The 25,240-nt window shown below is 39.2% G+C and overlaps 1 protein-coding gene across 1 annotated transcript in view; it reads right to left on the minus strand.

Annotated features, from left to right (window-relative positions):
- Nucleotides 1-25,240, minus strand: part of slc38a10 (solute carrier family 38 member 10) — a 129,656-nt gene that overhangs the window by 72,881 nt on the left and 31,535 nt on the right. The window contains exons 9-10 of the mRNA XM_072558580.1: nucleotides 24,322-24,433; nucleotides 10,126-10,232 (exon numbers count right to left, since the gene is read on the minus strand). Of these exons, the coding sequence (XP_072414681.1) occupies nucleotides 10,126-10,232; nucleotides 24,322-24,433 (219 nt within the window). The remainder of the gene's footprint in view (nucleotides 1-10,125; nucleotides 10,233-24,321; nucleotides 24,434-25,240) is intronic.

Consider the following 25,240-nt stretch of genomic DNA (forward strand, 5'->3'; position numbering starts at 1 on the left):
AACCTCTGTGAAATGCGTCAGAATTGACACAGCCAATTTCTAGTAAAATTCAACCCAATGGTTCCAAGCCATCCCTGCCAACAAGCTTCGAAATTGATGTTTCGGGCAAAAGCCCTTCATCAGGAATATTTATTCCTGATGAGGGGTTTTGCCCGAAACGTCGATTTCGAAGCTCCTTGGATGCTGCCTGAACTGCTGTGCTCTTCCAGCACCACTAATCCAGAATCTGGTTTCCAGCATCTGCAGTCATTGTTTTTACATCCCTGCCAACTAGACAAACCTACAAGACAGATCAGATTCTGCCAAAGCATGCTTGCTCATGAACACAAAAACAAATTAAGAAATCAGTAAGGTATTCAGAGATTTGTTCATTTGATTCAACAAATTATGGTATTTGCCACAATAATGTGTGAACAAGCATCAGGCCAAATAGGTAGAATATTTGCTGATTTACTCTTGGGATGTGAACAGAGTTGTAAAAACCAGCATTTGTTGCATCCCGAATTGCCCTGGCTGGTCTCTGCTGCAGCACATGGACCTTGCAGGTCCTTAAAGGGGAAAGATATTAGAGTGAATGTGAGCAGTGAGCTTCCTTCTTGAAACGTTAGAGGTAGATAGAGAGTTGTTAGGAAAGGAGTTGCAGAATTTTTACCTTGTGACAACACAAGAATGAGTATTGTTTCAAGACATAATTGTGTGCTGTTTGGAAGGTACTTCCATGCGTCTGTCCTTCAAGGTTGTAGAGGACAAAGGTTTGTAACGTTATGTCAAAGGAGCCTTGGTGACTTGCTACAGTGCATCTTACAAATTATATACTGCTGCCACTGTGCGTCAATAGTGGATGGGATGTCAATCGTGGATGGGGTGTCAATCAAGCAGGCTGCTTTGCCCTAAATGGTATTGAACTTTGAGTACAGTGGGAACTGTAATCATTCAAGCAAGTGCAAAGTATTCCATCACATTCCTGATTTGTGCATTGCAGATTGTGTGCTCAGCTGAAAAAGCCTTTCCAGCATTTCTCCCTCACCTCTCCAAATTGTGGAGTGCAAGTTAGATCTGCATAATTATGAGCTCTTAAATGAATTATGATTGCACTAACTTTCCTTCATATCATTATAGTATTACATTGCTTTTATGCATTTAAATTCTTACCAAAGTAGCACATTACAATTTAAATATATCGGTGTTACTCTGTGGCATTACGAAACTGCGGTTTACTCTTTGCAATGCCAAAATATAATAAGGGGCTTTAACACTTCTAAATCACTAAGGTAAGGAATGAAATAAACAAATTAAATACCTCACGTGAATGATGATGAAAAGGTAAAATTTAAATACAGAAAGTCAAAATTCAGTATAAACTCATTAGAAAAAATTCATAATTACTCCTGACAGTAGATTTCACACTCCACTCTCCCTTCACACTTGGTTGTTCAAGATGTTAAATTGTTCTTGTTATAAAACCAGTTAGCCACTTAGTTTTTCTGGCTCATTGCTGTAACACATCAATAGCGTTTGATATGCTCCACTGTCAGCTTATGAGTATATTGCCCTATTTATTGTGATAACAATGTAAACTAGAAAAGTATTATACTTTATCCTTAATCTATCCTGGTATAATCTCACAGAGGGCAGTGATCAAGAGAAGTAATAAAAAGTCTATTTTAAGCTCATGACAACAGAGGGGAAGAATGAAAAAAAAAACACTGACTTCTACTTTGAGCCTTTAACAAGTGAACGAAGCTGTGTATTCACTCGGACCAGTTTTGGCTGTGACTCCTTCCTCCCTCATAGTCAACAGCTTGTAGATACTCACATATACACAATGGCTTAAACGATGCTGGAAGATTGCTGGTGTCAAGATAAAAAAGTGTGCTAAAATGCCTTGCTCCCATTTTGGATAACAATGTAGCAAGGAAGATTATGCATGAAGATATTTTTTGTAATAAAATATAGATAATATTTATTCAAACACTTTTCTCCTTACCTCTTCTATCCATAGAAATTTGAACATCTACCTTAACTATTCATATATCCTTGTTTCAACCGGCTATTTTTATGTGACATCGCGGCTTTGTGCAAGTTATAACAATACAATTTACAACAATTTTAATAATAATAGCTCGAAATAATTCACAACACATGTAACTTGCTTCTAGGCATTAGTTACAGTCAAAAAACAATCTTGGAATAGAGGTTAACAGTCATATGCATCTTTCTTTTATGCATTTAAATTCTTACCAATATAGCACGTTACAATTGAAATAAATGTGTGGCACCAACCATGAATACAGGTAACAGTCCTAAAATGCTCCAAACTTAACATTTATACAGTTGCCTGAAACTCTGCCCAGTACACTATCCGATGCATCAATTAGCATTAAGTGGTAGCAAATGACCATATCCAGCAAGATAAATCCAATCATAACTCTAACAAACATCGACATTACCATCACTGAATCTTCACCAATCAATATTCCAGGATTAGCATTGACCAGAAACTGAACTAGTGCAGTTATGTAAGTATTGTAGCAGCAAGAGCAGCTCAAAGCTAGGAATTCAGTGCCAACAACTCATCGCCTGTCTCCCCAATGTCTATCCACCCCCTAAAGTGTACAAGCGTGTCAAGGAATACTCTTCACTTGATTGGACCAATGCACCACCAACATTAGATGTTTAATATGATTCAGGACAAAACTCCCCGCAGGATTGGCAACCCAGTCACAATCTTCAATATTTAGTCCCTCTAGCATCATGACCGACATACAGTGGCAGCACAGCATGCAAGGGATGCACAGCAGTACTCCCCAGTGGTGCTTCAGCAGCATCAACCAAAACAGTGAACCCTGCCACCTAGAAAGTCAAGGGCAGATGAATGGAAACACCTTCAATCCATTGCTTTGTAGCCTTGGAACTCCCTTTTCAAGTTATGCAAAAGATATACATTTGCAATCTTTTATTCAATATGACAGTGTATTGTTGCTAGAATTTAAATTCACTTGGAACAAAATCATAATTTAAAATTAATTGTGGGGCTGGATTTATGGTTTATATATTTCATTATTTTTCATGTACATTCAACAGTCCACTCATCTGATTTGCCTCCAAAGTAACAATTTAGTACATGTATCAGTGTATTTACAATAGTTTTCTGCATGGATGCCACTTCTGTGTTAGAAGATGAAGCAAAGCTAGAAACCAGCTGTCACAAGAACAGTTGACTGATTTCTGGCAGTAATACAGCAGTTGTTCAGCCAAAAGAAACATCTGGCTTTCCAGGCCAGAAACAAAAAATTCACAGCAAATAATACACCATAAAGTCATGATTTTCTTTTAACAATTCATTTATAAATTGTAACATGATATTTCCAATTTATTATTGTACACAGAACCAATCTGTGTACCCAATATAATTTAAATTCCTTAAACACAATAGCTGCACCCAGTTTCCACATAATGGAATAAACATTGCCTTTCAAAGGCGATGGTTTGATGCAACAACCTAGATTTTTAAAAATTGAACAGGCAGTAAGTCCCTATTTTCTCCCAGAACATTTTAGGGGAAACACTGCATTTGAATGAAGTGTTAAAAAGATTAGTGTGGTAGCTAATCTTTTGTTTGGGAGGCCAATGAAGTTGTCAGTTCCACAAAAATTGCTTGTCACTCAAATTTGCATGCTAATTAGTATAATGAGCAGCATCAATAGAAATATCTGGAATTGGTTGAGAAAGGAATTTTGATTTGTTGAAGTGTCCTTATAATTGTATCAGAATGAACTGCGCAATAAAAAAAGCACATGAATATAAAAGTGTATAGGAGGCATTAAGGCATTCATGTTAGTATTAAGAATTAAGTTTTAAAATAAATCAACCATTCCCTTTACACTGAATATGGATATGAAAAATTTCAGTGATACATCACCTTAACCTCAGCACTGACTAAAAACTGTCAGTGTATTGATGAACAATACATATTTCAATTTAACAATCAGTACAAGGTAAATGTAGCGTGAGTAAGATGTCATCAAAGTCATGATCCAGGCTGTAAAATAACAATGAGTGTGAAAAGAATGGTATGAATTGATCTTACATTACAGCATTGAATTAATATAATTTTTTCCTTATGGACTAAAGATTTAATTTCAGAATAGATTTATTAGGGCAGGAAGAAAAGAAGAACTCTAGTCCAGGATTCAGCTGTTTCCAAATTATTGCGACTGCTGGTCAAAGTCCATCATTTGTCTGTATCAGATAATGGCAATGTCCTTGATGCATCATATAGTTTGGTGAGACATGCATATCACCATGCTAAAGTGATTTCAAACTGGGAAATCCAAACAAGTACAACTTCCATTTGCCTTCTTTTAAAACCGATCAAATGCTCTTTTTGGGACATACTTCATTGAGCCACACCCAGAATAATTATATGCTGTGCAAAACTCAAGGGCACAAGAAGTTGGCACACAATTAGCACAGAGAAAGTAACCAGCCAAACGCATGCAAATCTTCAGCACAATGGACTCTCAAATTTCTGTCATGGGGGCCTACCCACATTTTAGGGGTTTAAGTTACAAGGCTTTCTAGAGACAACTTGGAATAATACTGACTAAACCCATGATAAAGTGTTAATGAGGCATCCTTCAAAAAAAAACAACCACCAGTTTTCCTCAATGGCATGTAACTATGCTTAAATATTACAGTCGCAGAGTCAGATGTACAGCACGGAAACAAACCCTTCGGTCCAACTTGTCCATGCCAACCAGATATCCTAACCTAATCTAGTCCCATTTGTCAGCACTTGGCCCATATCTCTCTATACTCTTCCTATTCATATACCCATCCAGGTGCCCTTTAAATGTTGTAATTGTACCAGCCTCCACCATTTCCTCTGGCAGCTCATTCCACACACACACCACCCTCTGTGTGAAAACGTTGCCCCTTAGGTCTCTCATATCTTTCCCCTCTAACCCTAAACTTATGCCCTCTAGTTCTGGACGCTCCCCCACCCCAGGAACACTGTCTATTTATCCTATCCATGCCCCTCATGATTTTATAAGCCTCTATAAAGGTCACCCGCAACCTCCAACACTCCCGGGAAAACAGCCCCAGCCTATTTATCCTCTCCCTATAGCTCAAATCCTCCAACCCTGGCAACATCCTTGTACATCTTTTCTGAACCCTTTCAAGATTCACAACATACTTCAGAAAGGAGGGAAACCAGAATTGCATGCAATATTCCAAAAGTGCCCTAACCAATGTCCTGTACAGCCACAACATGACCCCTCAACTTCCTCCAGACCAAAGGCGTAGTCATGGGCACACGTATGGGCCCCAGCTATGCCTGTCTCTTTGTTGGCTACGTAGAACAGTTGATCTTCCGTAATTACACCGGCACCACTCCCCACCTCTTCCTCCGCTACATTCATGACTGCATTGGCGCCACCTCGTGCTCCCGTGAGGAGGTTGAGCAATTCATCAACTTCACCAACACATTCCACCCTGACCTTAAATTTACCTGGACTATCTCTGACACCTCGCTCCCCTTCCTGGACCTCTCCATCTCCATTAGTGACGACCGACTTGACACTGACATTTTTTACAAACCCACCGACTCCCATAGCTACCTGGATTACACCTCTTCCCATCCTATCTCTTGCAAAAATGCTATCCCGTATTCCCAATTTCTCTGCCTCCGCCGTATCTGCTCCCAGGAGGACCAGGTCCACCATAGAACACACCAGATGGCCTCCTTCTTTAGAGACCGCAATTTCCCTTCCCATGTGGTTAAAGATGCCCTCCAACGCATCTTGTCCACATTCCGCACCTCCGCCCTCAGACCCCACCCCTCCAACAGTAACAAGGACAGAACGCCCCTGGTGCTCACCTTCCACCCTACAAACCTTCGCATCGACCAAATCATCTGCCGACATTTCCGCCACCTCCAAAAAGACCCCACCACCAGGGATATATTTCCCTCCCCACCCCTTTCCACCTTCCGCAAAGACCGTTCCCTCCGTGACTACCTGGTCAGGTCCACACCCCCCTACGACCCACCCTCCCATTCTGGCACTTTCCCCTGCCACTGCAGGAACTGTAAAACCTGTGCCCACACCTCCTCCCTCACCTCTATCCAAGGCCCTAAAGGAGCCTTCCACATCCATCAAAGTTTTACCTGCACATCCACTAATATCATTTTATTGTATCCATTGCTCCCGATGTAGTCTCCTCTACATTGGGGAGACTGGGCGCCTCCTAGAAAAGCGCTTTAGGGAACATCTCCGAGACACCCGCACCAATCAACCAAACCGCCCCGTGGCCCAACATTTCAACTCCCCCTCCCACTCTGCCGAGGACATGGAGGTCCTGGGCCTCCTTCACTGCCGCTCCCTCACCAGCCTGAACTGCTGTGCTCTTCCACCACCACTAATCCAGTATTTGGTTTTCAGCATCTGCAGTCATTGTTTTTACCTTTATCCTGTACTCAATACTCTGACCAATAAAGGAAAGCATACCAAACGTCGTCTTCACTATCCTATGTACCTGCAACTCAATTTCAAAGAACTATAAACCTGCACTCCAAGGTCTCTTAGTTTAGCTGCACTCCCTAGGATCTTACTACTAGTGTATAAGTCCTGCTCTGATCTGCTTTTCCAAAATGCAGCACCTTGCATTTATCTTAAACTCCATCTGCCACTCCTCAGCCCATTGGCCCATCTGATCAAGATCCTGTTGTAATGTGAGGTAACCTTCTTTGCTATCCCCTACACCTCTAATTTTGGTGTCATCTGCAAACTCACTAATTTTACCTCCAGTGTTCACATTCAAATCATTTATATAAATGACCAAAAGCAGTGGACCCAGCATCAATCCTTGTGACACACCACTAGTCTCACACCTCCAGACTGAAAGGCAACCCTCCACTACCACCCTCTTTCTTCTACTTTCAAGTCAGTTCTGTATCCAAATGGTGAGTCCCCCCTGTATCCCGTGAGATCTAACCTTGCTAACAAGTCTCCCATGAGGAACCTTGTCAAATGCCTTAGTGACATCCATATACATCATATCTACTGCTCCATCCTCATCAATCCTCTTTGTTATTTCTTCAAAGAATTCAGTCAAGTTCATGAGACATGACTAAAATGCTATATAGCATCTAATCTGTCATCATCAGGCATGTTAACCAAGAACTAACTCAACCTCCAAATGATCTTTAACTTTTTTCATCCTCCTGCCTGCACACCATTTGTTGGTCATTTTATAATTGCTGTAGTGACCTTCAAGACTGCTTCTTATTTGTTATGTGTGGGTCGTCATTGTATGCAAGTTAGCAGTAACATTTTTTGACATAACAATGACTGCACTTTGAAAACAAAGCACTGGTGCAAAGCAAAAGACATTGCACTTATGGAAGCTCCTCCTTCCACTTTTCTCTCATGTTGCTGCACAGTGGCTCCAGAAGCACGGATAACTCTGCATACTGCCAAATTCTTAGTCTTGATGTCTGAACTTTGGCATCAAGTTTGAAAAACTATTTAAATGTGTGAATAGCACAACAAATTACACTGCTTCCCTCAACAATTATCCACAGGCACTCGTAGCAGTGATCACAGAAAACTTGGCTAGTCTTTCTATCAAAATAAAGGTACTAGCATCAAATATAGTATTGCTACCTGTTCTACTTGAAATCAGTTGACTTGAGCAGATTGAGGATTAAATCTACCCTCCTTTGTTTCTATTTCTCATTTCGACTCTGAATAAACTCACAATTTGAAGAGTGACATAGTGAACAGGTGAAAGAGTTAGCAACACAGTATGTTGCAGCCAGTCCAAGAGTGGACTGGAATACAAATTTGTCTTAAAAAAGTACTTATTTCACAAACAGTGACACATTAAAAGTATTAGTAACTTGGTATCTTAGCACATTGGATAAACTAATTGGTTAGTAGTAGGCTTGCCTGACCAATGGCTAAAACTATGTGAATTGCTGTTTTCCCTCAACGTCTGTCATTGCAAACCTGTTGCCCAGATAGTCAAATTGTTCTACTCTTAGAAAAAAGCAAAAATGTCTTCAATTTAAACGTATGTACTAAGCAATAATCTGGTCACTAAGAAAATATAGCTAGCTGGTTTACTGTAAACTTTATTTAGACTGTATAACTTCAGTGACTAGATCAAAGACAAAGACAGTCTTTTTTTAAATTTGCTCTAGTTATAAAATTCCCACATGAATACACTAATATGAGACATTTAAAAGAAAATGCAAAGTGCTTGGTTGGTTTGGCCTCAGTTCAAGGAAGCAACTTATTGAATATTTTTAAACATGTTTTAGCTTAATTAAAACAAAGGGAAACATATTTTCATGTGGTTTTAAGTCCATAAGAAACTAAGCACCTTTGAAACAAGTTTTGGAAAATGTACATTGTAATACCATATTACAGAAGTAAAATAAATATAAAAGTAAATAGGTAGAGAAGAATACAATTTATAAAGCACAAAAACAAGTTGCAACACTATTAGATTAGATTCCCTACAGCATGGAAACAGGCCCTTCTGCCCAACCAGTCCACACCGACCCTCCAAAGGGTAGCCCACCCAGACCCAACTCCCTTTAACTAATGCACCTAACACTATGGGCAATTTTACCATGGCCAATTCACCTGACCACAACTTTGGACTGTGGGAGGAAACCGGAGCACCTGGAGGAAACCCACGCAGACACAGGGAGAATGCGCAAACTCCACACAGTCACCCGAGGCTGGAATCGAACCTGGGACCCTGGTGCTGTGAGGCAGCAGTGCTAAACACTGAGCCACCATGCCACCCAACTGTAAAGACCATCAGGCAAGATTTTCAGTCACTGAGGACAACTGGATAATATCAGTGGATATATCGCTTCAGTTCCAGTGAACTACTTTAATCATTTTTATTTTTATAGTTTGAGCCACTTTTAACCGATGTCAAGTACCCCAAACATTACCCCAATGAAGAGAGGATTAAAGTAAATTAACAACCCAAGATGAATTCTCTTCCTCCAACTCTACTTTGTAATTTAAATGTTCGAAGACTGTTTTATTGTCACATGATTAAATGCAATGCATGTATTTTAAAGCTGTCAGTGAAATTCAGTCCTCATGACAACACAGCTGTATCGTTTGGGACAACCAAAACAGATGCTTAGGAAAGAATTTCTGGTTGCAATTGCCCTAGGACAATTAAACTAGAAAAATTATGTACATATAAATCTGGTAAGACACTGATGTAATTCAATCTACTGCAAATAAAAGAATAATACCAGTTATCTTTCACTACTATTCTGTCATCTTGACTAGAACTGCCTTTGGCAACTACCATTGAACTTACATAGCTTGACTGATAATGAAAATTGAATATCAATTTTCCTAATTCAAACTATTTTTATATCCAGGTGTTCTCCAGCTCCTACCACAAAGGTAGCTGTGCTTCACAAAGTCTCTTTCAGACAAATTGGCAAAGCAGAGCAAAATGACTGACTTTTGAAATTCTATTTCAACATCACTCCACAGAAGGGCATATTTGCAGTGGACAGAAACTTTCAACTTCCACTTTGCTACTACTGCAGAACATTTAAGTGACGAGGACAAAAAGTGAGTTAGCTGCCACACAGAGATCACACAAAACACTTCTAAGCAGATTGGGAAATCAAAAGTGTACTACATGAATTACAGGGTTAACTGATTTTTAAAATTCTTTATTTGTCAGAAACTAACTTGAACTAGAGGCAATGGATTTTTAAAAATAATGCTTAAAAATTTTGTCAGAACACTTTGAAAAAGGAAATTAAATATTATTTGCTGTTTCTAAAGACTTGAAAACACGGATGCAGCAGCTCAAGTGTGTAGACATGGAGTAACACATTCTAATAATATTCACGATGTCAGTCAGGTACTTCATTTTTCCAATTGAATTTCACAGCACTATTCAAGGGTACAGAACTGTGGGCGATATATTCTGACATATAACAAATGCATAAGCTCCCCATTTTTAAATTATATTCCATAAAAGATCAGAAATAAAAAATTCACACAGCATGGATGAAAGGCGGAAGTAAAATGGCTTCTTGCTTATTTTAAGAATTAGTAAACTAACCTGCGAAATGAAACTATTCTTCTGGATTTTTCTGTAGATAAGTGCTGGGCAAACAAAACAGATGAGGCTCCCCATTGTAGCGCCTGTCAATCCAAGGATTGTTTCCACTGACAAAAGGAGAAACAGTGTTAGACTTCAAAACTGGATCATCCTTTCCACTTTAAATGTACAAATGCAATAAATAGTTTGTCCTTTTATATTCACATAATCTTATGGAAATGAATAACTGATATGAACTGCAAATGAACAAAAAAAAATGCATCTCTCAGATGCATTCCAAGATCCAGCACACCCATATAGTGATCTCCAACAAGCCTGGATGTTTTCCTTTTTTTGACTGATCTGGAGAAATTATCCTGCTAATAAGCCTTAAAAAATTAACAAACTCATTAGCATTCTTATAGATAGGAAATATATCAATATTATCTGCATAGTACTCTTTACCATGTTAATATCAACTAACATGCGAATGAAGCAATTGATCAATTAAGTTGTTGCCATTGACATTTGATTGGTAGAAAGTTATTAAGTTAAGCAATCAAAACCACTAAATGGCTTTTCTGAAATTATCATGCATCTCCCACTAACCATTCCCTCTATTAATATAACACATCAATAACTTTCCACTATCTTTCACATGCACAAGGGAACACAAAGATATATCAAGAAAGAACTAGAAAACAATAACAGCGACAATCTCAGAAACAAATCCAAATGCAATAGGACCATTTAACGTTGCTGTATCAAATAATGTCAAGCTATTTTACATTGCAAGTTGTCATAGAGATGTACAGCACAGAAACAGACCCTTCAGTCCAATTCGTCCATGCCAAACAAACAGATATCCCAACCTAATCTTGTCCAACTTGCCAGCACCTGGCTCATCAAAATTCTCCACTTTCAGAAAATCTAAGGTTGAAATAATGATTTACTACCATTTTATACCAGTTTCCATAAGTATGTGCAATTAGTTCAGAAAAACTAGTTAACTTGTCTGTGTGGAGTTTGCACATTCTCCCTCCGTGTCTGTGTGGGTTTCCTCCAGGTTCCTCTCAGTCCACAGATGTCAAGTGAATTAGCTATGCTGAATTGCCCATAGTGTTAGGTGCATTAGTCAGAGAGAAATGGGTCTGGGTGGGTTACTCTTCAGAGGGTCAGTGTGGACTGGTTGGGCCGAAGGGCGTGTTTCCACACTGTAGGAAATCTAATCATAATCAACTGGACTTGGGGCATTGGCAGTGCCACTTTTTTTTTTAAGCTTAATACAACTTTCTCAAGTGGTGTAATGTAACTGTATGCATGCCCATCATACTGTGGCAAAGCACTGCTCAACTACTAATACGCTATACCTACTCTCTACATTGAGGAGCATCTCTTAAAACCCAACACTAATAAATGCACAAGCTCCCCATTTTTAAATTATATTCCATAAAAGATCAGAAAGAAAAAAATCACACAGCATGGATGAAAGGCAGAAGTAAAATGGCTTCTTGCTTATTTTAAGAAATGGTAAACTAACCTGTGAAATGAAACAGCCACTATATGAAAGTGACACATTAAATTCTCATATTAAAACTTATCCTTACATCATTCTTGAGTATTGTTGCCAAAATATACTAAGGATTGTGCAAATCTATGAGCTGTGGATCTATTAGCTAGAAGCAGGCAAGCAGTTGCCCAAGTTGATTTCATCTAGGCTCCTGTGACCAACACAGAAAGAAAATGGTTTCATCATATGATAATGATGGTACCACAGTTTTGGTTAAACAAACATTTTACAGAATATGAAGGATGAAGCTCTGGTCCAGAGTGCATTAGAACAAAGACAAAGGTGAAGCTTTCAATAACAAAGAGGAAGATGTGCAATGAACATAGGCCCCATTATGCAGAGAGAAATTGGCTTTTTTTTTGTAAAGGATAGATTATGGGTTTGGAACTTCAGCTTGCAGTTTACAGGACACTGAATTTCCAAGCAAGCTGTTTCAACCTGCGACTGTGATGGGTGGGTTGGGGTGACGTGACAGGAAGAAAAGTAACAGCTTCCATCTTCCGAACGTTTAATAGAAGAATGTGGTAATTTATCCAAGACTTGTTGGCGTACAATGAAGGGTTGAAACAGACTGTGGAAAGTTAGAGTTCGTGTCATTGATAAAGTTGTAAAAGCTAATCACACCTCTGTGATTGTAATAGTAAAACTAACCTCACTACACTCCCAGACGACCACAGATCTGCTCTCTTTATCAGACAGGACTGACTGATGATGGTTTAATGCCAGGATGACTATGCTTCAGGAGGGGAGAGGATGTGAAGGTGGAACCTTCACGGTAACTTCACCCAGTGTGGGAATTGAACTGTCACTGTTGGTGTCACTCTGCATCACTAACCAGGTTTGTGGCTGATGCCAAAGAACAGCATGTAAAAGTGCAATAAGATTAATTTTTGGGGCAAAAAAAGGAAGTGGTTAAATTTAAACCCAAAATGCAGATTTTAACCTACTTCAGTAGCCAACTGCCAGTGTTGATTAATTTATTACTCCTCAATATTTGCCCTTGTGAACCTAAAACTTAACTTCAATACTGTCACTCATCAGTTAAGCAGTGCTAGAAAACAAGCCATTAAATATTACTCACATCCATGCAATAAAACCCAGTGCACAGAGTTCTGTCCACTGTTGCAACTACCAGCAGATGGTTACCAGTTTGAATATATTATCAGAGCTCAAGACTGAGTAAGGGGAATAGCTGAAAAATGTGTTGCTGGAAAAGCGCAGGTCAGGCAGCATCCGAGCAGGAGAATCGATGTTTCAGACATAAGCCCTCCTTCAGGAATGAGGAAGGTGTGCCAAACAGGCCCCTCTCCCAAGTCCCTCCTCCCTACTTTTTATCTTAGCCTACTTGGCACACCTTCCTCATTCCTGAAGAAGGGCTTATGCCCAAAACATCGATTCTCCTGCTCCTTGGATACTGCCTGACCTGCTGCGCTTTTCCAGCAACACATTTTTCAACTCTGATCTCCGGCATCTGCAGTCCTCACTTTCGGCTAAGTCAGGGGAACACACTGTTTTAAGAAGACAACAGCTTTGAGCTATGCGACACAATGCATCATTCTGCTGAGGTGGCATTACACACATTCTGCCCTCCCTAAAGCCCCACAATTAACTGCAGTAAGCTAACACAAAATGTGGGCAAGTCCTTAGACAGATTCCAAACTTACAAGGTTACTCTGTACCCTGGGCAAGTCATTATAAATCACTGAGTTCAGTTCACCTATAGACTGGAACATGTCCATAGATTGTTTGCTCCTCTCAAGATTGGGGGGGGGGGGGGGGGGAGGAGAAAGAGAGAGAAAGCAACAGAAAATTATATTCTCCATCTGCAACAAAATGAAATGAACTCATTTTGTCATAAATTTAAAAATCCCTTACAAAGTGGCTGAGAGGTTGCTGAAATCTTAAATATGTCAACTTACACGAAACAAATAGACAGAACAAGATGTTATGTAACACATTTACAACTACAAAATCTATTCATACTTTTTCCACCAAACATTTTAAATAGTGAATTCTGCAATAATGCAAATTTACTGTAACATTTAGGTTACATAGCTAATCATATTCACACCTTAAAAATATCTGTCATGAACTTGACAAATTAAATTTCTAAGAGGAAGTCACCTACAGGTTTGAACACAACCTAATGAAGTCTTGAATTTATTGAGGTCACAAGTCAATGTTTACGGGTCAGTGTGTGAAACAGGAGCATCTCATGCATCACAATGAATCCCTGTGAGAAATAACTGTCACAACAAATCCGTGCAAGCAATGAGAATGGAAAATTATAGAGAAAAGGGAGAGAAAAATATCAGCAACTTGATGGTAGAATGATGATGTCAGGCTTCTGGGAGAGAGAAACACTGCAGTAAGTCTACGAAAACGAGTGTTATGATGGATTTCTACAAGAAAAGAAGACTATTACACTAAGTCACAGATATTACAAGGTAGATGCTGCAGGAAAGAAAAGCATCACATCAAGTTAATGTAAAAAGAACATTTAAGGCAAAGAAGGCAAATCACAGGGGTCTTCAGGAAAAAAAGAATGCTACAACTGTTCTGGTAAATTGTGGAGTGAATTTGAGAAGCAAAAAGGAAGAGAGTAACCGTGGAAACCAACACGTTAGTATGGTGAGAAATTGATACATATTGCAGTGAATTCTGAGAAGAGCATCAAACTGAATCATTACCAAGAATTTCAGAGCACTTTGCACTGAGTCAATGGGAAAAATGAACGCACATATGACTTGATGGCAGAAAGGGGACTGTTATGACCATCTGTGGTAAGCTCTTTAAGTTTTCTTAAGACACAAGAAATTAGTGTCACTAACAATCACTGCAAACTGCACTTTTAGAACAGAAACACAAAACGGTCTGCTTCCAACCATCTACTGTACTTTTTGTTAGGCTTAAATTGAAAGATTGCCTTTGCAGAAGGGAGATTTAAATTGTGGCTCATCTTTTGACAGGGAGGAGAAAAGCAGCACTTATTTGTTCAAAATATCAGTTTCCCAGAAAGGCTTAAAATGTGAGGCCTATTTTCAAAAAATTTCTGCAGTCCATGACATGGATGGTACATAGAGCATTGGCAATATTGACAATGTAGGCTTGTGGATTTTTAAAATTCATTCATGGGACACATGTATCACTGCCCGCCCAGCATTTACTACCCAATTCTAGTCGCCATTGAAAAGGTGATGATAAACTATCTTCTTGAACCACTGCAGTCGACCTGCTGTGAGTTGACCTTCAATGCACTTAGGGAGAACATTGTAGGACACTACCTGAGACACTCCTGCAGAGATGTCCTGGAGCTGAGAGGACTGACCTCCATCAACCATAACCATCTTCCTATGTGTCAGGTACAACTTCAACCAGTGGAGAGTTTGCCCAATAACCAGAGATTCCAGTTTTGCAAGGACTCCTTGATGCTATACTCAGTCAAATGTGATCTTGATGTCGAGGGTTGCCACTCTTATTTCACCTCTGAAATTTAGCTCTTTTGTCCATGTTTGAACCAAAGCTGTAAAGAGGTCAAGAATTAATTGAGGGGTCTTGGTGGAGCCCAAACAGGGCATCACTGAGCAGGTTATTGCTGAGCAGGGGCTGCTTGATAGCACTGTTGATGACAGCTTTGATCACTTTACTGATGACAGTGGATGGAGTGGTAATTGGCCGGATTAGGTTTTTTTGCTTTTTGTGTACAGGACATATCTGGGCAACTTTCCACATTGTTGGGTAGACACCAGTGTTGTAGCTGTACTGAAAGAGCTTAGCTAGGGGAGCGTCAAGTTCTAGAACACTAGTCTTCAGCACTATTGCCAGAATGCTGACAGGACCCGTAGCCTTTGCAGCATCCAGTGCCTCCAACCATTTTTTGATATCATATGGAGTGATTAGAATCATCTGAAAACTTATCTGCGATGCTGGGGACCATTACAAGAGGTCGAGGTAGATTAACCTCTTAGCACCTGTGGCTGAAAACTTGCAAATGCTTCAGCCTTATCTTTTGCACTGATGTTTTGGGGAAAGGCATATTTGTGGAGCATCCACCACCTCCAGCAAGTGGTTTAATTGTTCATTATCATTCACAAGTAGATGCCGCAGGATTGCAGAGATAAAATCTGATCCTTCGGACTCACTTAACTGTGCCTGTCATTTGCTTATGCTGTTTGACATGCAAATAACCCTGCTGGGTAGCTTTGCCAAGTTGATACCTCATTTTTAGGTCCTGCATCCTCCCTTGTACCAGAATTGGTATGCCACGACACGAGGTTACAGATTCTGCTGCAGTACAATTCTGCTGCTTTTGATGGCCCGTAGCAGCTCATGAATATCTAGTTTTGAGTTGCCAAATCTGTTTTAAGTCTCTCCCATTTAGCACAGTTATACTGCCACAAAACAATGGAGAACATTGTCAATGCAAAAGCAGGACTTTGTCTACACAAGGACTATGCAATTTCCTCTCCTACCAACACTGTCATGGATAGATGTATCTGCAACCAGCAATTTGCTGAGGATATCAGTAGATTTTAATTCCAGATTTGTTTTTACGGAATCCAAATTCACCATCTGCTGTGGTGGGATTTGAACCCGAATCTCAAGCATTAGCTGAGTTTCTGGATTAAAGGTTTCGCAATAATAGATGTCCCCATATGATGGCAGTCAAGTTGCTTTGTCCAAGCTCAAGTATTGTTGGAGCTGCACTCATCCAGACAAGTGGGGAGTATTCTATCAGTTTTATGACTTGTGCCTTGCTTTGAGGAGTAAAGTGGTGACATTCTAAGCAGGCTTCCTTGATGTTTGACCTGATAAATGAGATGTCATAGGCTCCAGAGTCAATATTGAGGACTCCCAGCCAGTTCCCTTCGAACTGTATACCAGTATGCTGCTATCTCTGCTGGCTTTGTCCTACTTGTGGGACAGAATACCCAGGGATGGAGATGGTGCTGCCTGGTTTGTAAAGTATAATTCTCTGTAAGGAATTGATTATGACAGGCATGTTTAACTAGTCTGAAAGAGCTCCTCCAATTTTGATACAAATCCTCAGGTTGTTGGCAAGGACAACACTTCAGCGTTGATATATCTGAGATTGCTTAAAAATAACAAGTGGCATTGAAAGGTACAGGAAGGGTGTTGTGAAACTTGAAAGGATTTAGGAAAGATTTACAAGAATGTGGCCAGGATTGGAGATTTTGAGCTGTAGGGAGAGACTGGATAGGCTGGGCTGAGGGTTGCCCTTATACAGGTTTGAAAAATCATGAGGGGCACGGATAGGGTAAATAGGCAAGGTCTTTCCACTGAGTTTGGGGAGTCCAGAACTAGAGGGCATATTTTGGGTGGGGTTTCGGGGGGGTGGGGAGTATTTAAAAGGGACCTATGGGGCAACCTTTTCACATAAAGGGTGGAGCATGCATGGAATGAGCTGCCTGGGGAAGTGGAGGAGGCTGGATGGGTATATGAATAGGAAGATTTTAGAAGGATATGGGCCAAGTGCTGGCAAATGGCTCGAAATTATTTTAGGATATCTACGAACAAGTTGGACCAAAGGGTTTGTTTCCGTGTTGTACATCTCTATGACTCTAAGTGCTAGGCAAGTATTCATTCAGTAGCTCTTAAATTTCAGGAAGACAGTTTGCAAAAGAACTCCAGGGCTGTATTAGATAAATTACATATGTGCGCTACAAACTGATATTTTAGGAATTCAAGACTGAGGAGGCGGCAGCCATTTGAACCTTCAAGACTGCTTCCACATTCAATGGCATCGTTGCTGATCTAGACGTGGTCGTAACTCCACTTTCCTATCTGTCCCCAAAAATGTCAAATGCCCCCCCTTTTCTAACAAAAGATATCGAATTTATTCTCCAGCAGTTTGATGACTCACGTTGTACTGCTTTATCAGAAGAATAACCAACAAACCAACCTAAAAGTTTCTCCCACCTCTAACTTAAAAAGGAAGCCTCTTATTCCTAAACCACGTCTCCTAGTTCAAAACACTCCCATAAAAGGAAACATTCTCTTAGCATTCACTGTCAAGGTCTTATGCTTAAACGAGATCACCTCTCATTCTTCTAAACTCCAATGGGTTCAGGACCAATATGTTTTACATTTCAGCATAAGATAAGTTTTTCCTTCCAGGAATGATCAATTAGCCTTTTTTAAAAAAAAAATAGAGTTCATAATTGCGTGAAACATTCCAGATCCAAGCCCTACACAGCTCCAGTAAGGCTTCCCTACTTCAATATACAACCTCCAGCAACAAATGTCAATATTCCATTTATTTTGGTCATCATTTGCCATATCTGCATACCAACTTCTTCTGACCTATGCACCACAACCACCAGACTCTTTAGCTCCTCCTCACAACTTACTTTCATATCCATCATAGCAAATGTTGGTCTCTTTATCCAAGTCAATAATTGAGGTCCCCAGATTCCTGTGGCACTCCAGAGTTACAGCTTCTCAAACCTGAAAACAACCCAATTATCTGTGCTCCAAGTTGGCAATGTAATTCTTATTTTATGCTAATATGTTACCTCTTGCACCATGTGCTCTTATCTTATGTAGCATCCTTTCAAATGGAACCTCATGAAATGTCTTCAGAAAATTAGTAAGGCACAGGTAGAGTTGCCCCTTTATTCATCTTGCCTGTTGCTTCAAGAACTATATGGTAGATAAATACAACATCTTTCACAAAGCCATATCAACTCTGCCCAATTCCTGAGTATCCTCCTATAACCTCCTTAATAATGGATTCTAGTAATTTCTTTAAATATTTACAGATTACGCATCAATAGCAATATTCTAACTGGTAATAGGAAACCTGTATAAGAGAACATAACAGCTTTATTCTAAGGGACACCCCTTCAATCAAAACTCTTTAATGCAAATAGCTACACAAATAACTACACCGTGCTGATGTCACAAGGTAATTCAAACAAACAGTCAATGCTGTTGGTCCCGCCCAAGCATCAGAGAATCAGGCAGCATCCATGGTTTGAGTTGGCATGCATTTATTTTCAGATGATACATCTTTGAAATATTTGTAGCTTTGTTTTTGCATTAATGGCATTTTATAAATGCAAATTAAAGATGTCTGTAATAAAACATTATAACTACAACATAAACCATAAGGACAATGGTAGCAATGGAGATGTGCTACACTGTCAGAGGTACTGTACAGTGAGATCTTGAATCAAGGCTTGTCTGTTCGGTCCAGTGGACACAAACTATCCCATTGGATTCAAGGGGAAACAGGTGAGATTCTACTCACCCTTCAACTTCTATGTCTTAAGCATGAAATGTTATTGAATTATCCTTTCAACAACTAACCAGAGTTTTTTTCACAATAGCTTAGTGGTCACTAGAGAGATCATGACATAGGTTCATATGCCAAGATTATACCAATCACCGATTAATTTAATCGGAGAGTGTGCATAGCTTGAAGCCTTTGGAAAAATAAATCTGACTGGGTGAGTATGCCTCGGTGATTAGCTGTATGATTTGCTGTCAAGTTGAGTCTGCAGCAACAATTCATAGAAATTCATTGGAAAACTACTTTTCTCGAACTAGCAAGCCACATGCTGCTTATACCACTGATCAAATGATGAGCAACCACTTCCACTACCCATCTGAAGGGAATCAGAATCCCTACAGTGTGAATGCAGCTGTTATTTTCAGTCTAATTTTCTCCCAGACGTACAGGTTTGTCGAGGGATCAGAAAGTATCTGCATCAACTAATTCAAACCAGCTTTTAGAAGGAGTGGTACTCAAACCTGCAACATTGATGATTGCTAACTTATCAACAGTGACCCTTAACATGTCATTCCAGTTGTTGTTTGTGGATAGTGGAGAAATACCTCTTCCATAATTCATACTATGAATTTATCATATTGCATAAATTTGGCAGAAGGGATGAAAGTCCTTAAGCCAAAAGTATTCCCAGCCCTTTTGTCTCAAACTTTCAAATTTAAGAGAACATAACAGCTTTGTTCTAAGGGACACCCCTTCAAACAAAACTATTGAATGCAATGGGACACAAATAGCTACACTGTGCTGATGTCACAAGGCAATTCAAGCAGTCAATGTGGAGGTAGATGGCTGCTTGGTCCCACCCAAGCATAACAGAATCAGGCAGCATCCATGGAGAGAGAAAAGAAAGTTAATATTTCTGGTTGATGGCCTTTCATCAGAACATTTCTGATGATTTGAAAAATTAATTTGGTTTCTGTCTCCACGGTTGATGTCAGACCTGTAGAGTATTTCCAAACTTTTCTGGCTTTATATCATATCAAATAACAAACAAGGAGAAAACACCAGAATAAGACTTAAAAATGTGATATTGGCTCCACAAACACATGAATTATGCTCATTATTAGTTCAGAAGTGAAATGGGTGATAGATTTGGAAAACAACTAGCTATAAATTTTAGTTTACAAATGGGTTACAAAGTGAGATTAATAGCCAGAATCAATCTGCCTCTAATTTTTAACAGCTTTCTTTTTGATAACTACTGATGACACCACAGAAAAACGTTGCAATTTCTCCATTAAGTCTTGCATTATTGAGCCAAAAATCAGTCACATTCAACATGATACCAGGATTTATACCATTAGTTGATCCAGTTTTCACTTTTAGAATTTTTCAGGAATCACTGCAAAGTTCATCTTGCTAAGCTGCAAAATGTAGGTCTAGTCCTGGAGAGAAATGTTACTGACCACAGTAGTGAAGTACAGGTACACAATCCTTTATCAGAAATTCTGAAATCCGAAAAGCTCCGAAATATGAAACTTTTTCGTAGAATGCCATTTTAGCGTACGAACAGGTAACCCAACTCCACACCCACTCGAACTATGTCACTCAGATGTGACAGGGTGGCATGGCCCAGCACTGGTGGGCATCAATTATGTCTTAGTGCTCGTAATATTCACATGTGCGCCTGTTGTTAGGTAATTTTTTTTAATTTCACTGTGAAAATGTCATTTATTCCAAAATCTGAAATATGCTGACTTTGAAAAAAAAACCAGTGGCCTCAAGGATTTCAGATAAAGGATTGTGTACCTGTATTATAGTGAAGACAACCTGGTTAAAATGACATAGTTGCAATCCATGTGAAATTCTGATTAAATGGATTTTTTTTTCTGTTTAGTTTTAATGGTACTGATATTCTTACCAGAAAAATCAGATACCTGACTACAATCTGGTTTGGCAGATTATTTTAAACTTTTTTGGTTTTAACCAGGTGATCTCTCACAGAAACAAAATGCAATGATGCATATTTAGTATTAACAATAAAACAGAAGTTTATTGTGCAGAAGAAATGAAAATAAAATAAGCCAAACTATCTTTTTGTGTATTTTTGATAGTGGACTAAAATAGACAAAGACTTTAAAAGCAAGTTAGTGGAACGCATTGCAAGTGGTATTTTCCCAGCTGCTTTGTTCAAATAGTGGCGACGGTTGGTTGGCAGATGGACTAACAACAGGGTGTTAACACAATGAGAGATTCAGCCAGTAATAAGTAGCTGTTTGATTTGGAGTGGTTAACTTGTTGTTGATGATGATAAAAAAAAAAATCAGTCTGCCAACAACTATGACTCCAGGGTAAACGAACAACTTGTGTATGGGAATTACACTGCTAGAAGCCTTTGACTTCCAAAATAGGAGGCAGTGCCTTCTCCCTGCAGTCAGGAAATATTAAAGCCTGAATTCTGGTCTGTATTTTCTAGGTCTACAAAGACTGCTAAAATTGGAAAGTGTGTACACTTTGACAAATCTCTAACTTTTGAGGAGTTTCTGGGAACAGTAGGACTTTACTTCCACCATGCTACACCAGTGAGATGTGACAATTTACAAATAACACAAGTTCAAAGATTTTGAAAGATGTAGTAAACTACAACCCCAGTAACTCCAAAGGCACTTCTTTATAGGACTCAAGTCATCAGAGAATAATCAGTGTGTGACTTAACAGATATTTCAATTCCCAGTCACAAGAATCCGATAGCCTTTGCCACAAGCCTTCATACAACTGACCATTCGTATCCTATCAGACCATGTCTGTCTGTAGTTGTGAGCATAGGCTTTGCCAATTTCAAATAACCTCTTCAGGATTTTAACCAACCGTTGGGACTGTTTTATGCATTCTGCTTCTGCCAAGACGTCCACAAACCTAACAAAAATCCAAAAGCTTTTTCCAATCTGACTTACACTCTCAAGTCAGAAGAAAAAATAAGTCTGACCTTCTAAACTGAACTCAATGCACAACAGTTTACTTTGTTCCTGGTACAAACTCTCCCAAAAGTAAATAAATTCCCATGAGCCTCCAACAACTCTCTTCGATGGCTTTAAAAGAAACCACCATGACTACAGAAATAAATGCAAGTTAATCATTAAACCCCTTCAGACATGGGCCAAACTTCACATATCACTAGCTCAAATCATCTTTGGTTTGGAAGTTACAGGTAAATCACAAACCTTGTTTAATATACAAGGTCTTTTAGTGCGATCATGAAAAATACATGATTCATTAACTGTACTGCATTTTGCTCATCACTACCATTAAGTTAGGTTTTAGTACAGAACATGCACAAAGCAATGAATTTGTCAAGAGTAGCCATCTATATGAAAATGCTTTCAAATTAATTTTGCCCTCCAGCACATTTCAACCATTGCAAAGTATAAAGAAAATAATTTCTGAAGTATAGTCTTATAATTCAAGGTCTGTTAATAAAATCAAGGCCTTTAATCTGAAAGTTTACATTGAGACTTTACAGAATAATCATAACAAGACTGCAAGCACTGCATCTTATGAAAGTAATGGATTAATAATAGAGAAAGTAATAGAGACATACAAGATAATCAGAGGGTTAGATAGGGTGGACAGGGAGAGCCTTTTTCCAAGTATGGGGACGGCAAACACGAGGGGATACAACTTTCAAGTGAGGGGAGATAGGTATAAGACAGATGTCAGAGGTAGTTTCTTTACTCAGAGAGTAGCAAGAGTATGGAATGCTTTGCCTGCAGCGGTAGTAGATTCGCCAAGTTTAAGTGCATTTAAGTCATCATTGGACAGGCATATGGACGTACATGGAATAGTGTAGGTGGGATGGGCTTCAGATTAGTATGACAGGGTGGCGTAACATCAAGGGCCGAAGGGCCTGTACTGCGATGTTCTATGTTCTATGATAAGTAAATGATCAAACTGTAGCAAATAGATGTCAATATAGGTGAGAGGTTGTCCATGCTAGATAAATAATGTAACTTAAAAAGGTCAATAGTAAAATCAGAGCAGATCTAAAAAGATTTTAGATGCAAAAATGTCCAAGTACATGGCTCAGCAAAATGCCATGCACAAGCCCAAAAAGATAATCGAAAAAGCTAATTAAATATTGGTTTTCATCATCATTGAATCCCTTGTGCGGAGGAAGGCCATTTGGCCCAACGAATCCACATCAATCCTCCAAAAAGCAGCATAATCAGACCCACCCATATCACCATAACCCTGCACCTTCCACGGCCAACCCACCCATTGCGCATATCCCTGGACACTATAGGCAATTTAGCATTGCCAATCCACCTATTCTGTACATCTTTAGATTGGGGTAAAAAACTGGAGCACCTGGAAGAAACCATTGGAGACACTGGGAAAATGTGCAAACTCCACACAGTGTCACCCAAGGGTGGAATCAAATCTAGGTCCCCAGCGCTATGAGGAAGGAGTGCTGACGCCTGAGCCATCATGTCACCATGATATTTAAAGGAATGATATACAAAGGATGGAATTATTATTTACAGGTGTACAAAGCCCTTGGTTACAGGAATGCTTGGGGTGGGGGGGTTGCACATGTCGGCTAAGTTTAACAGAATACTCAACTGGCTTGAAGGGTTAAGTTACTTGGACAGACAGCACAAAGTAGGGTTATGGGCCTAGCGAGTTAGATGAGTATGGGATGATTTGATTGAAGTTTTCAAATTAATTAAGGGGATGTCTCAGATTATACCACAGTCTATAAATTAGAGCCAGACTTTTCAGTAATATAGGGAATACTTCTACCTGAAAAAGGAGAGAGAAGTTTGGAACTCCCTTCTGCAAAATGCAATTGATGTCCAATCAATTGTTGAACTTAAAATGAGACTGAAAAATTATTTACTTTAATTATTAAGAATTATGGGACAAAAGAGGTATATGGAGTTAGGTTACAGATTAACCATGGTTTTATCAAATAAAAGACAGACTCAAAGGGCTGCCTCAAATGGACCACTGTTGCTCCAAGAATTTTGTGTGTCTGTAAACTCAACTGAAGATATGCATTTATAGTTTCATGTGTTTTCTGGAAAATTCAGGCCTCAAAATGCATGACTAAGAAAAACATTTTGCAAGATGGACATTACTATATTCAGGTATGCAAAATTACCAGGATCTTGCCCAACAAAATCCAGATTGAAGTCGCTGCTGATGAACCTGTTGAAAACTATTTCAGCTGCCATTCCAAATACTTTTTTTCATGATCAAGTTCGTTAGAAAAAGGACAGTTGGAAAAGTATGCGCTGCCACTGCCTGCAGTCCAGAGAGTGTATGTTTTCTTTCTCCAAAGCACAATATTTTTGCATTAACAAAATAAGACTCATTAAATGTGAAGCAATCTTACCATTAGGAATCAGAATTCCACCTAACATGGTGCCAAACACTATTCCAGCTGTAATAAGTTTAAAACGCAAGGGTGGCATATATCCTCCTGCAGCAAAGGTACCGTCCTTCTGCTGAAATCAAAAGGGAGGAGAAAGTTGGTAAATTGTTCAATATCTTCAGTTAAGAAAACATGAAAATCTAGCTAAGTGGGATAAAATGAGAATTCAATTGTGAAATCAAATCTCATCACTATTTAGCTTGGCCATAACCTCCACTATTCTAACTAAAATACACTTGATTGGTAAGGACATTATGCTCGATCACAGTTGTGCACCACCTACCAAACACACTATTGACTTTCTCAGGGTCATATATAAGGTTACCATCAAGAGCCATGAATATTCATTCTACTGAATTGCTTTTATTAAGCCAGCCTGCGGTTGACATTAGCTTAACATTGACAAAGGATTTCACTTCTCAAACAAGATTGAGTTTTCCTAAATTTCTCAACTTGCAGATATTTGTAAAGTAGGAAAGTAGTAGTATACTTCAGAAGATAGTGGCCGAGAAATACCAATGGCCAGACGGTAATTTCTGCAATGCTCACTGGAGTTGTGCATGAGAGCCATGTGAAAATTCCAACACAGCTGACTCCAAAAGAAATTGCCCTAGAAATGGCCCTACATCCCAAGCCTTCAAAAAAATCTCCTTAAAAGTCAAAATTCAGTAAGTTCCAAATTCAGTTAAGCTTAATAGTTATCCAGGAAAGATTAGTGGATTAGACAAACAACTGAAATACTGGTTAACTATTAAACTAATCCCCAAATGTAACACTGACCCTTCTACTAAATTCAACACCCTCCACTACACTGAGAACCCCAATCCAAATCCCTGCTCTGACTTTCTGCACCACTGTCACAACCCCAGTGGAACCCATA

The sequence above is a fragment of the Chiloscyllium punctatum genome, chromosome 39 (genome assembly GCF_047496795.1).
Source record: "Chiloscyllium punctatum isolate Juve2018m chromosome 39, sChiPun1.3, whole genome shotgun sequence".
In the NCBI taxonomy this organism is placed as follows: domain Eukaryota; kingdom Metazoa; phylum Chordata; class Chondrichthyes; order Orectolobiformes; family Hemiscylliidae; genus Chiloscyllium; species Chiloscyllium punctatum.